Source organism: Salvelinus namaycush, chromosome 7, assembly GCF_016432855.1.
Source record: "Salvelinus namaycush isolate Seneca chromosome 7, SaNama_1.0, whole genome shotgun sequence".
NCBI lineage: Eukaryota > Metazoa > Chordata > Actinopteri > Salmoniformes > Salmonidae > Salvelinus > Salvelinus namaycush.
In genome coordinates this window covers 58,254,643-58,268,678 of record NC_052313.1, presented here as the reverse complement: position 1 = coordinate 58,268,678, position 14,036 = coordinate 58,254,643, and the positions used below count along the sequence as shown (strand labels likewise).

The 14,036-nt window shown below is 44.0% G+C and overlaps 1 protein-coding gene across 1 annotated transcript in view; it reads left to right on the top strand.

Moving 5' to 3' along the window:
* Positions 1-14,036, top strand: part of zranb3 (zinc finger, RAN-binding domain containing 3) — an 80,018-nt gene that overhangs the window by 26,659 nt on the left and 39,323 nt on the right. The window contains exons 9-12 of the mRNA XM_038997395.1: positions 3,155-3,274; positions 7,247-7,426; positions 9,384-9,548; positions 11,962-12,478. Of these exons, the coding sequence (XP_038853323.1) occupies positions 3,155-3,274; positions 7,247-7,426; positions 9,384-9,548; positions 11,962-12,478 (982 nt within the window). The remainder of the gene's footprint in view (positions 1-3,154; positions 3,275-7,246; positions 7,427-9,383; positions 9,549-11,961; positions 12,479-14,036) is intronic.

The following is a 14,036-nucleotide window of genomic DNA, read 5'->3' as shown; positions in this document are numbered from 1 at the left end:
CAACCAGCTTCATGAGGTAGTCATCTGGAATCCATTTCAATTAACAGGTGTGCCTTGTTAAAAGTTCATTTGGAATTTCTTTCCTTAAAGTGTTTGAGCCAATCAGTTGTGTTGTGACAAGGTAGGGGTGATCTACAGAAGATAGCCCTATTTGGTAAAAAAACAAGTTGATATTATGGCAAGAACAGCTCAAATAAGCAAAGCGAAATGACAGTCCATCATTACTTTAAGACATGAAGGTCAGTCAATATGGAACATTTCAAGAAATTTGAATATTTCTTCAAGTACAGTCGCAAAAACCATCAAGCGCTATGATGAAACTGGCTGTCATGAGGACCGCCACAGGAAAGGAAGACAGAGTTACCTCTGCTGCAGAGGATAAGTTCATTATAGTTACCAGCCTCAGAAATTGTAGCCCAAATAAATTCTTCACAGAGTTCAAGTAACAGACACATCTCAACATCAACTGTTGAGAGGAGACTGTGTGAATCAGGCCTTCATGGTCGAATTGCTGCAACAAAACCACTACTAAAGGACACCAATAAGAAGAAGAGACTTGCTTGGGCCAAGAAACAATGGAAGCAATGGACATTAGTGTATATCAAATCATTTCTGGGTGGGGAGGGGGAAACTTAAAACTAGCTGTTATTGGCAGAGAGGTTTGGAACTCTCTTTGTTATTGGTCTATTAACCAATTTGCCGCCTGGTATGTCCCCAGCCGAAACACCTGCCCATGCAAACCGGTTGATTAGAGGATCCTGTGTAGATTGTATTTTCAACCAGCAACTATGTGGAAATAACACAGATTTTTTTTTTTTCTTCACACTTTTACAGTGTTAGTTTTTATCAACTGTTGTACAATACGATTTTTTTTTAAACTCAAGAAAAATATACTTTTGACTGCACTGGGCCTTTTAAATCCACAGTTATTTAATTAGATTTTCAGTTGAACAGCAGCCCACCACTGTTTTTGCCATTAAAGCTGAGGGATGGGGCTGGAGAAATGTAACCTTGTGTTCCTACTGGACAGGCGTCACAAAACCCTGATGTTGTCGTCACAGCCCTGTAGGGACCATGATTCCCAGGCGTGGGGGTCATAGACTGTCAGTGTTTACACAACACCAGTGAGTTCCACCCTGTAGCTGCAGGTAGCCTAGCAGTTCAGAGCATTGGGCCAGTAACCGAAAGGTTCCAATCCCCGAGCGGACTAGGTGAAAGATCTGCCCTTGAGCAAGGCACTTAACCCAAATTGCTCCTGTAAGTCACTCTGGATAAGAGCGTCGGCTAAATGAATAAAATGTTCAAATGTAAATGCACTCTGTGTGTTTGTCTCCGAGTGCAGAAGGGCAGATACAGTGCAGACAGCAGCAGATACATGTTAGTGTTATGTACGTGTGCGCTTTCCCCTCAAGTCTACACATGTTGAACCAGCCACTGGTAGTGATACCACACACACTTCAAACGGCTTGTGTTTTCACTACAACAGACTGTCTATGTAGAAACTCAAAGGGAAGGGATCACTGTCGCGACCTCGCTTTCCAACCAAGGAGAGAGGAGATTCAGCAACACTTGAAGGAAAGTGGAATTTATTTATTAGATTTTTTATTAACCAACGTTGGTTCTACTTTTTAGCAATAAAGAAGCTTTTTTTATTTTATTCCATTGTTCTCCAAGTGTTGCTGAATCTCATCTCCAATTATGTAGAAACTCAAAACAGAAGTTTGTAAAACACACACACACACAGTTTTTATTTTAAGCCAGTCTCATCTCGATGCCAGTGATGTGAGAGGAAGGGTATAGGTGTCGCCTGCTGTTATCTGATACGTGATCACACCTTCTCATTTGAAAAGTCTCCCACTCGCAGAAGCATCATCACCCATTAACAGGAAAAAGACTAAAATAAGGAGCTGCATGCTGCCGTGATGAACTACAGCTGTGAGAACGGTGAGACGGAGAGAGGGGGAGACGGAGAGAGGGGGAGACGGAGAGAGGGGGAGACGGAGAGAGGGGGAGACGGAGAGACGGAGAGAGGGGGGGAGAGAGACACGACTAATCAAATAAAAAAATAACGAAATCAATGACATCACTGTGACAGGTGTATTAGAACACAACATTGTTCTTCCTGTATATGGGTACAGTCTGTGTTGAGTGGAATTGACTTAATGTCAAATCAAATGTTATTGGTCATGTACACATGTTAAGCAGATGTTATTGCGGGTGTAGCGAAATGCTTGTGCTGCTAGCTCCAACAGTGCAGTAATATCTAACAATTACACAACATATACCCAGTACACACACATCTAGTAAAGGAATGGAATTAAGAATATACAAATATATGGACATGCAATGTGAGAGCAGTATAGAATAAGATACAGTAGAATAGCATAGGATACAGTATATACATATGAGATGGGTAATGCAAGATATGTAGACATGATTAAAGTGACTAGTGTTCTATTTATTAAAGTGGCCAGTGATTTCAAGTCTATGTATATAGGCAGCAGCCTCTCAATGTTAGTGATGCTGTTTAACAGTCTGATGATGGCCTTGAGCTAGAAGCTGTTTTTTAGTCTCTCGGTCCCAGCTTTGATGCACCTGTACTGACTTCACCTTCTGGATGGTAGCGGGGTGAACAGGCAGTGGCTCGGGTGGTTGTTGCCCTTGATGATCTTTTTGGTCTTCCTGTGACATTGGGTGCTGTAGGTGTCCTGGAGGGCAGGTAGTTTGCCCCCCGGTGATGTGTTGGGCAGACCGCACCACCCTCTGGAGAGCCTTGCGGTTGCGGGCGGTGCAGTTACCGTACCAAGCGGTGATGCAGCTCGACAGGATGCTCTCTATTGTGCATCTGTAAAAGTTTGAGGGTTTTAGGTGACAAGCCAAATTTTCTTCACCACACTGTCTGGTGAGTGGACCATTTCAGTTTGTCAGTGACGTGTACGCCGATGTGTTAGTAAATTGTTGTTTTTCTATACAACAATGCTATAGGATGTTGCTGCTGTTTTAGTGGTGGGTTCAGAGGTCAAGGTTTTAATCAGCGCTGACATTTACCTCTCGCCCTATCTCCTCCTCTCTCAGGCCAGTTACATCCATATCATTGGCAGTGTCCCATCAGTAATGACCATGCTCTCCCCATCTCTCTCTCTCTCTCTCTCAGGCCAGTTACATCCGTATCGATGGCAGTGTTCCGTCCTCAGAGCGTATCCACCTGGTTCACCAGTTCCAGAATGACCCTGAGACGCGTGTGGCCGTCCTCAGCATACAGGCTGCTGGGCAGGTACTGCACGTACAGACCATAGAAACAGTGATGATAGAATAGTCATTATATTTCTACGGTACAAACCCTCTACTGGGCATATACATCCACCATGTGTCCTAATTCCAGTCCCAGTAACACTGTATACATCCACCATGTGTCCTAATTCCAGTCCCAGTAACACTGTATACATCCACCATGTGTCCTAATTCCAGTCCCAGTAGCACTGTATACATCCACCATGTGTCCTAATTCCAGTCCCAGTAACACTGTATACATCCACCATGTGTCCTAATTCCAGTCCCAGTAACACTGTATACATCCACCATGTGTCCTAATTCCAGTCCCAGTAACACTGTATACATCCACCATGTGTCCTAATTCCAGTCCCAGTAACACTGTATACATCCACCATGTGTCCTAATTCCAGTCCCAGTAGCACTGTATACATCCACCATGTGTCCTAATTCCAGTCCCAGTAACACTGTATACATCCACCATGTGTCCTAATTCCAGTCCCAGTAACACTGTATACATCCACCATGTGTCCTAATTCCAGTCCCAGTAACACTGTATACATCCACCATGTGTCCTAATTCCAGTCCCAGTAACACTGTATACATCCACCATGTGTCCTAATTCCAGTCCCAGTAACACTGTATACATCCACCATGTGTCCTAATTCCAGTCCCAGTAGCACTGTATACATCCACCATGTGTCCTAATTCCAGTCCCAGTAACACTGTATACATCCACCATGTGTCCTAATTCCAGTCCCAGTAACACTGTTTGATTGATATCTTCCAAGACCCGTTCCAGTTTATTTGTCATATGTAGTAAATGGATAGGAAGTCTTTATTTCCAGAGCTCTCAAATTAAAGCGAGCATTAAAAACAGTGAGAAAGTTCTTGACGTTCTTGACTAATGGCCTAAACTCACTAAAGGCGAGCATGCGAAGCGTGTGTGTGATTTTATTTTAGAATCTGTTGTTTTGAATTCTAATGAGCTAACCGAAGCGGGGCGGGCAGGTTGTCCTCTTTGACGCCTCACTCAATTAAAACGTGTCTCTATTTTTGTGTTGTATCGCTAGAGCTGTAGTCACACAAAACAATTCCAATTTAATGATTCACTTTTTTCCCGAGCTCATTTGAATTGGAAGAGGTAGCTATGGGTTGAGGCTTTACTATACATGCTACGTTACACCAATTAATCCACTTATGGAAACAACATCGCTATCAGCAAAGCTGATTGGAGGTGTGGTCCTCTGTAGCTCAGTTGGTAGAGCATGGTCCTCTGTATCTCAGTTGGTAGAGCATGGTCTCCTGTAGCTCAGTTGGTAGAGCATGGTCCTCTGTAGCTCAGTTGGTAGAGCATGGCTCTCCTGTAGCTCAGTTGGTAGAGCATGGTCCTCTGTAGCTCAGTTGGTAGAGCAGGGCTCTCCTGTAGCTCAGTTGGTAGAGCATGGTCCTCTGTAGCTCAGTTGGTAGAGCATGGTCCTCTGTAACTCAGTTGGTAGAGCATGGTCCTCTGTAGCTCAGTTGGTAGAGCATGGTCCTCTGTAGCTCAGTTGGTAGAGCATGGTCCTCTGTATCTCAGTTGGTAGAGCAGGGCTCTCCTGTAGCTCAGGTGGTAGAGCATGGCGCTCCTGTAGCTCAGTTGGTAGAGCATGGCGCTCCTGTAGCTCAGTTGGTAGAGCATGGTCCTCTGTAGCTCAGTTGGTAGAGCATGGCGCTCCTGTAGCTCAGTTGGTAGAGCATGGCGCTCCTGTAGCTCAGTTGGTAGAGCAGGGCGCTCCTGTAGCTCAGTTGGTAGAGCAGGGCGCTCCTGTAGCTCAGTTGGTAGAGCAGGGCGCTCCTGTAGCTCAGTTGGTAGAGCAGGGCGCTCCTGTAGCTCAGTTGGTAGAGCAGGGCGCTCCTGTAGCTCAGTTGGTAGAGCAGGGCGCTCCTGTAGCTCAGTTGGTAGAGCAGGGCGCTCCTGTAGCTCAGTTGGTAGAGCATGGCGCTCCTGTAGCTCAGTTGGTAGAGCATGGCGCTCCTGTAGCTCAGTTGGTAGAGCATGGCGCTCCTGTAGCTCAGTTGGTAGAGCATGGCGCTCCTGTAGCTCAGTTGGTAGAGCATGGCGCTCCTGTAGCTCAGTTGGTAGAGCATGGCGCTCCTGTAGCTCAGTTGGTAGAGCAGGGCGCTTGTAAAGCCAGGGTGGTGGGTTCCATTCCCGGGACCACCCATATGTCAAATTAATGCATGACTGTGAGATAAAAGCATAGATTATATTATAATATTACAGTTGAAGTCGGAAGTTTACATACACCTTAGCCAAATACATTAAACTCAGTTTTTCACAATTCCTGATGTTTAATCCTAGTAAAAATTCCCTGTCTTATGTCAGTTAGGATCACCACTTTATTTTAAGAATATGAAATGTCAGAATAATAGTAGAGAATTATTTATTTCAGCTTTTATTTATTTCATCACATTCCCAGTGGGTCAGAAGTTTACATACACTCAATTAGTATTTGGAAGCATTGCCTTTAAATTGTTTGACTTGGGTCAAATGCTTCAGGTAGCCTTCCACAAGCTTCCCACAATAAGTTGGGTGAATTTTGGCCCATTCCTCCTGACAGAGCTGGTGTAACTGAGTCAGGTTTGTAGGCCTCCTTGCTCGCACAAGCTTTTTTAGTTCTGCCCACAAATTTTCTATTGGATTGAGGTCAGGGCTTTGTGATGGCCACTCCAATACCTTGACTTTGTTGTCCTTAAGCCATTTTGCCACAACTTTGGAAGTATGCTTGGGGTCATTGTCCAATTGGAAGACCCATTTGCAACCAAGCTTTAACTTCCTGACTCATGTCTGGAGATGTTGCTTCAATATATCCACATAATTTTCCTTCTCACGATGTCATCTATTTTGTGAAGTGCGTGAGTCCTTCCTGCAGCAAAGCACCCCCACAACATGATGCTGCCACACCCGTGCTTCACGGTTGGGATGGTGTTCTTCGGCTTGCAAGCTTCCCCCTTTTTCCTCCAAACATAACGATGCTCATTATGGCCAAACAGTTCTATTTTTGTTTCATCAGACCAGAGGACATTTCTCCAAAAAGTACGATCTTTGTCCCCCATGTGCAGTTGCAAACTGTAGTCTGGCTTTTCTATGGCGGTTTTGGAGCAGTGGCTTCTTCCTTGCTGAGTGGCCTTTCAGGTTTTGTCGATATAGGACTCATTTTACTGTGGAAATAGATACTTTTGTACCTGTTTCCTCCAGCATCTTCACAAGGTCCTTTGCTGCTGTTCTGGGATTGATTTGCACTTTTCGCACCAAAGTGCGTTCATCTCTAGGAGACAGAACGCGTCTCCTTCCTGAGCGGTATGACAGCTGCATCGTCCCATGGTGTTTATACATGCGTACTATTGTTTGTACAGATGAACGTGGTACCTTCAGGTCTTTGCTGATTTCTTTAGATTTTCCCATGATGTCAAGCAAAGAGGCACAGAGTTTGAAGGTAGGCCTTGAAATACATTCACAGGTACACCTCCAATTGACTCAAATTATATCAATTAGCCTATCAGAAGCTTCTAAAGCCATGACATTTTCTGGAATTTTCCAAGCTGTTTAAAGGCACAGTCAACTTAGTGTATGTACACTTCTGACCCACTGGAATTGTGATACAGTGAACTATAAGTGAAATAATCTGTCTGTAAACAATTGTAAGAAAGATTACTTGTGTCATGCACAAAGTAGATGTCCTAACTGACTTGCTAAAACTATAGTTTGTTTACAAGAAATTTGTGGAGTGATTGAAAAACTAGTTTTAATGACTCCAACCTAAGTGTATGTAAACTTCCGACTTCAACTGTATATGTACTATCCTGCTAGCATACAGTCACTGCTCTGCCTGTTCCCGTACTTTTCACCGCCTCGCTCTGCTTTCTCCGCCTGTCTGCTTCCGGTGAGTTCTTCCCTTAAGTGAGTGTGTCCTGTGTGTTCTGTGGTGTCCAGGGCCTGACGTTCACAGCGGCCACTCACGTGGTGTTTGCTGAGCTATACTGGAACCCTGGCCATGTGAAGCAGGCTGAGGACCGGGCGCACCGCATCGGACAGACCGCCTCCGTCCACGTGCACTACCTCATCGCCAAGGGAACCTTTGACACCGTCATGTGGGGCATGCTCAACAGGAAGGTGTGTGTGCGTGCATGTGTGTTTTAACTGGAAGATAGGTACTTTTCAGAGAAATACAGTACCAGTCAAAAGTTGACACCTACTTATCCAAGGGTTTTTCTTTATTTTAACTATTTTCTACATTGTAGAATAATAGTGGACATCAAAACTATGAAACAACACATATGGGATCATGTAGTAGCCAAAAAAGTGTTAAACAAATCAACATATATTTTAGATTTTTCCAAGTAGCCACCCATTTGCCTTGATGACAGCTTTGCACACTCTTGGCATTCTCTCAACCAGCTTCATGAGGAATGCTTTTCCAACAGTCTTGAAGGAGTTCCCACATATGCTGAGCATATCACTCTGCGGTCCAACTCATCCCAAACCATCTCAATTGGGTTGAGGTCGGGTGATTGTGGAGGCCAGGTCATCTGATGCAGCTCTCCATCACTCTCCTTGGTCAAATAGCACTGTTGGGTCATTGTCCTGTTGAAAAACAAATGATAGTCCCACTAAGCGCAAACCAGATGGGATGGCGTATCGCTGCAGAATGCTGTGGTAGCCATGCTGGTTAAGTGTGCTTTGAATTCTAAATGAATCACTGACAGTATCACCAGCAAAGCCCCATCACACCACCTCCTCCATGCTTCACCGGTCATGTTCATTGCTCGTGTTTCTTGGCCCAAGCAAGTCTCTTCTTCTTATTGGTGTCCTTTAGTAGTGGTTTCTTTGCAGCAATCCGACCATGAAGGCCTGATTCACACAGTCTCTTCTGAACAGTTGACGTTGAGATGTGTCTGTTACTTGAACTCTGTGAAGCATTTATTTGGGCTGCAATCGGATGTGCAGTTCTCTAATGAATTTATCCTCTGCAGCAGCCTTCCTTTCCTGTGGTGATCCTCTTGAGAGCCAGTTTCATCATAGCACTTGTTGGTTTTTGCGACTGTATTTGAAGAAATATTCAATGTTTTTGAAATGTTCCCGGATTGACTGACCTTCATGTCTTAAAGTAATGATGCACTGTCGTTTCTCTTTGCTTATTTGGGCTGTTCTTGCCATAATATGGACTTGGTCTTTAACCAAATAGGGCTATCTTCTGTATATCACTCCTACCTTGTCACAACACAACTAATTGGCTCAAATGCATTAAGAAGGAAAGAAAATCCACAAATGTAACTTTTAACAAGGCACACCTGTTAATTGAAATGCATTCCAGGTGACTACCTCATGAAGCTGGTTGAGAGAATGCCAAGCGTGTGCAAAGCTGTCATCAAGGCAAACGGTGGCTACTTTGAAGAATCTCAAATATAAAATGTATTTTGATTTGTTTAACACTTTTTTGGTCACTACATGATTCCATATGTGTTATTTCATAGTTTTGATGTCTTCACTATTATTCTACAATGTAGAAACTAGTAAAAATACAGAAAAACCCTTTAATGAGTAGGTGTGTCCTAACTTTTGACTGGTACTGTAGATTTACTTAAAGGGACAGCACAAAGCCCCCTTTTTCATTTTGACTGGAACACAGTGGGTTGAATGGCGGGTACACTCAATATATCTGTAATTCTATGGGGTACTAATATCCACTGCAGGACCACCGTTTCCAATGACCTGGATTTGAATCAAGAAAATGACTGCCTTCCTTCTTTAGAAAAACACTTTTAAAGACCATTACAGAACTATCAGAGTGAGGTTGTTGACCTTGGTGTTTATTTGTTGTTTATTGACCTTGTTAATTATGCTGCAAAGAACAGAGCAGTTTATGGTCACGTTCATTAGTGCACAATACACGTTTTTTTATTGGACAAGTCCTGATTGCGCCTCCCTGATTTAGTCAATTTTCTGCCATTAAGTGCTTAAAGGGAAAATGCTTCTTGAAAGTCCAAAACATTTAATTTTTGAGTGGAGTTTCTTTGTACGTGCTGTTCTGATAGGAGACTGTGTGTGTGTGTGTCTGTGTTGTTGACAGGAAACGGTAACAGGCAGTACTCTGAACGGTAAAAAGGAGTACTTAAAGGCAGAGTTGGGGGATAAGGACAAATGGGACTTCCTGAATTTCGCCGAGGCATGGACACCAAGCGAGACGACCCTGGCAGCGGTTGACAATGACAAAGATCCTGTGTTCTTTAACCATGTGAGTCACTGGTCTAGTGATCTGGGTTCTTTAACCATGTGAGTCACTGGTCTAGTGATCTGGGTTCTTTAACCATGTGAGTCACTGGTCTAGTGATCTGGGTTCTTTAACCATGTGAGGCACTGGTCTAGTGATCTGGGTTCTTTAACCATGTGAGGCACTGGTCTAGTGATCTGGGTTCTTTAACCATGTGAGGCACTGGTCTAGTGATCTGGGTTCTTTAACCATGTGAGGCACTGGTCTAGTGATCTGGGTTCTTTAATGTGTGTGCAGATGGTGTTCTAACACTGGGAAGGTTTTGAATCCTAGCAGTCATGCATGCTGCTACTGTATGTTTATGTCTGTCTAACAGTATAGACATGTAGGTGTATCATACATATTACTAAACGATTATTGTATCATATTATCCGGAAACCATCTTAAACTGCTATTATTTTTGAATATAATGTGTTAGTTCTCTCAAGAGGTCTAAAGGGACAAAATGAACTCTGACATGATACTGTAAGATCAGATGAATGACAGGCTTTACAATAGATCAGATGAATAACGTGCTTTACAACAGATCAGATGAATAACGTGCTTTACAACAGATCAGATGAATAACGTGCTTTACAACAGATCAGATGAATGACAGGCTTTACAACAGATCAGATGAATGACAGGCTTTACAACAGATCAGATGAATGACAGGCTTTACAACAGATCAGATGAATAACGTGCTTTACAACAGATCAGATGAATGACGTGCTTTACAACAGATCAGATGAATGACAGGCTTTACAACAGATCAGATGAATAACATGCTTTACAACAGATCAGATGAATGACAGGCTTTACAACAGATCAGATGAATGACAGGCTTTACAACAGATCAGATGAATGACGTGCTTTACAACAGATCAGATGAATAACGTGCTTTACAACAGATCAGATGAATGACAGGCTTTACAACAGATCAGATGAATGACAGGCTTTACAACAGATCAGATGAATGATGTGCTTTACAACAGATCAGATGAATGACGTGCTTTACAACAGATCAGATGAATGACGTGCTTTACAACAGATCAGATGAGATGACAGGCTTTACAACAGATCAGATGAATGACGTGCTTTACAACAGATCAGATGAATGACCTGCTTTACAACAGATCAGATGAATGACGTGCTTTACAACAGATCAGATGAATAACGTGCTTTACAACAGATCAGATGAATAACGTGCTTTACAACAGATCAGATGAATAACGTGCTTTACAACAGATCAGATGAATAACGTGCTTTACAACAGATCAGATGAATAACGTGCTTTACAACAGATCAGATGAATGACAGGCTTTACAACAGATCAGATGAATGACAGGCTTTACAACAGATCAGATGAATGACGTGCTTTACAACAGATCAGATGAATAACGTGCTTTACAACAGATCAGATGAATAACGTGCTTTACAACAGATCAGATGAATAACGTGCTTTACAACAGATCAGATGAATGACGTGCTTTACAACAGATCAGATGAATGACGTGCTTTACAACAGATCAGATGAATGACAGGCTTTACAACAGATCAGATGAATAATGTGCTTTACAACAGATCAGATGAATAACGTGCTTTACAACAGATCAGATGAATAACGTGCTTTACAACAGATCAGATGAATAACGTGCTTTACAACAGATCAGATGAATAACGTGCTTTACAACAGATCAGATGAATAACGTGCTTTACAACAGATCAGATGAATAACGTGCTTTACAACAGATCAGATGAATAACGTGCTTTACAACAGATCAGATGAATGACGTGCTTTACAACAGATCAGATGAATGACAGGCTTTACAACAGATCAGATGAATAACGTGCTTTACAACAGATCAGATGAATAACGTGCTTTACAACAGATCAGATGAATGACGTGCTTTACAACAGATCAGATGAATAACGTGCTTTACAACAGATCAGATGAATAACGTGCTTTACAACAGATCAGATGAATAACGTGCTTTACAACAGATCAGATGAATAACGTGCTTTACAACAGATCAGATGAATAACGTGCTTTACAACAGATCAGATGAATAACGTGCTTTACAACAGATCAGATGAATGACGTGCTTTACAACAGATCAGATGAATGACGTGCTTTACAACAGATAAGATGAATAACGTGCTTTACAACAGATAAGATGAATAACGTGCTTTACAACAGATCAGATGAATAACGTGCTTTACAACAGATCAGATGAATAACGTGCTTTACAACAGATCAGATGAATAACGTGCTTTACAACAGATCAGATGAATAACGTGCTTTACAACAGATCAGATGAATAACGTGCTTTACAACAGATCAGATGAATAACAGGCTTTACAACAGTCTTACCGTGACTCTATCCCTCCTCTGCAGTTTGAAAAGGACAAACAGCACGACATTCGTTCGTTCTTCTCTCCGGACGCTGGTAAAGAGAAGAAGAGGAAGAGAACAGAGGGTGAGGTTTGCCTATCCCCCGTTACCCCCTCAGAGAAGGAGGGTTCTATAGATGTGGAGAACCCAGAGAACGACAAGGAGAAAAACTTCAACTCCCAAGATCCCCCTGACCTCCAGGACCTAGACTTCTCTCCCCAGGTGAAGAGGCTGCGACTGCCCACCCCCAGCGCTACCCACAGCCCCAGGTCTCGTCTTGGGGGGAAGAGGAGGTCCCTCCATGGGGGGAGAGACACCAGCAGCAGCCCCCTGGCCTCTTTGTTTACCCCCCGTCGGCTCTCTGATAAAGGGACCCCGAAACCAAGGCTGAGTCCCAGACCAGGACCACCAGATCAGGGGAAGGGAGATGAGTGGAGTTGTGGGGCCTGTACTTACTCCAACAGCATCCTGCTCCTTTACTGTGAGGTGTGTGAGTCCCCACTCCACAGACCCAGCACTGGTGAGTGTACACACACACACACACACACACACACGTTGGCAGGCGTAACGTACACCAAGTCAGAAATAGACCAGCGTGACAACGTGTCTCTGCTAGATGACAACGAGGAGAAGAGGACGCAACACACTGTTCACCTGACTGTCAAGTGAGAAACAGTCACAAGGCCTGCTCTCGTTGTGCCGCGTGTCTCAAAGTTTACAAAGTAAAGTTGATGAATTGGCTGGGCTGAAGTTAAAGTTCCCCAAGGCACTCTGGCTGACTATCTAATAAGACTGGGAGAAGGAAGGTAACTGTCTCTCCTCAAACACAGACACCTCCTGGTTCAGTTGGCAGTACCGGGGGAAAGTGGAGGGCGTAAAGAGGGGTGAGGGAGGGTTGAGATCAGTCTTTAAAGGAATACCTGTTCTTCTATCCATCACGACCGAGCGGCACAGGGAATTCACACAGCAGCATCCCTCCTGTCTGTCTCTCAGTAATAATAACCCAGAATAACCCTGCTACCTGCCTGGGTTTCTGCCCTGTAAGGCTGGGTTTCTGCCCTGTAAGGCTGGGTTTCTGCCCTGTAAGGCTGGGTTGCTGCTCTGTAAGGCTGGGTTGCTGCTCTGTAAGGCTGGGTTGCTGCTCTGTAAGGCTGGGTTGCTGCTCTGTAAGGCTGGGTTGCTGCTCTGTAAGGCTGGGTTGCTGCTCTGTAAGGCTGGGTTGCTGCTCTGTAAGGCTGGGTTGCTGCTCTGTAAGGCTGGGTTGCTGCTCTGTAAGGCTGGGTTGCTGCTCTGTAAGGCTGGGTTGCTGCTCTGTAAGGCTGGGTTGCTACTCTGTAAGGCTGGGTTGCTGCTCTGTAAGGCTGGGTTGCTGCTCTTTGCCAAGATAATCCATCCACCTGACATGTGTGGCATATCAAGAATGATCATCACACAGGTGCACCTTGTGCTGTGGACAATAAAAGGTCACTCTTAAATGTGCAGTTTTGTCACACAACACAATGCCACAGATGTTTTGAGGGAGTGCGCATTTGGCGTGCTGACTGCAGGAATGTCCACCAGAGCTGTTGCCAGAGAGTTGAATGTTCATTTCTCAACCAGAAGCCGGCTCCAACGAAGTTTTAGAGAATTTGGCAATACGTCCAAGCTGCCTCAGAACCGCAGACCATGTGTAACCACACCAGCCCAGGACCTCTACATCCGATTTCTTCACCTGCGGGATCGTCTGAGACCAGCCTCCTGGACAGCTGATGAAACAGAGCAGTTTTTCTTTCTGTAATAAACCCTTTTGTGGCGAAAACTCATTCTGATTGGCTGGGCCTGGCTCCTCAGTGGGTGGGCCCATGGCTGCGCCTCTGCCCAGTCATGTGAAATCCATAGATTAGGGCCAAATGAATTTATTTAAATTGACTGATTTCCTTATATGAACTTTAACTCAGTAAAATTGTTGCATGTTGCATTAACATTTGTGTTCAGTGTAGTTATCAGGTAGAACAGAAATGCAGCAGTACTCAGGACCTCCAGGTGAGATCTGAATAGCGCTGGTGTAGGGGATGTTATACAGGCACCTGACTGTCTGT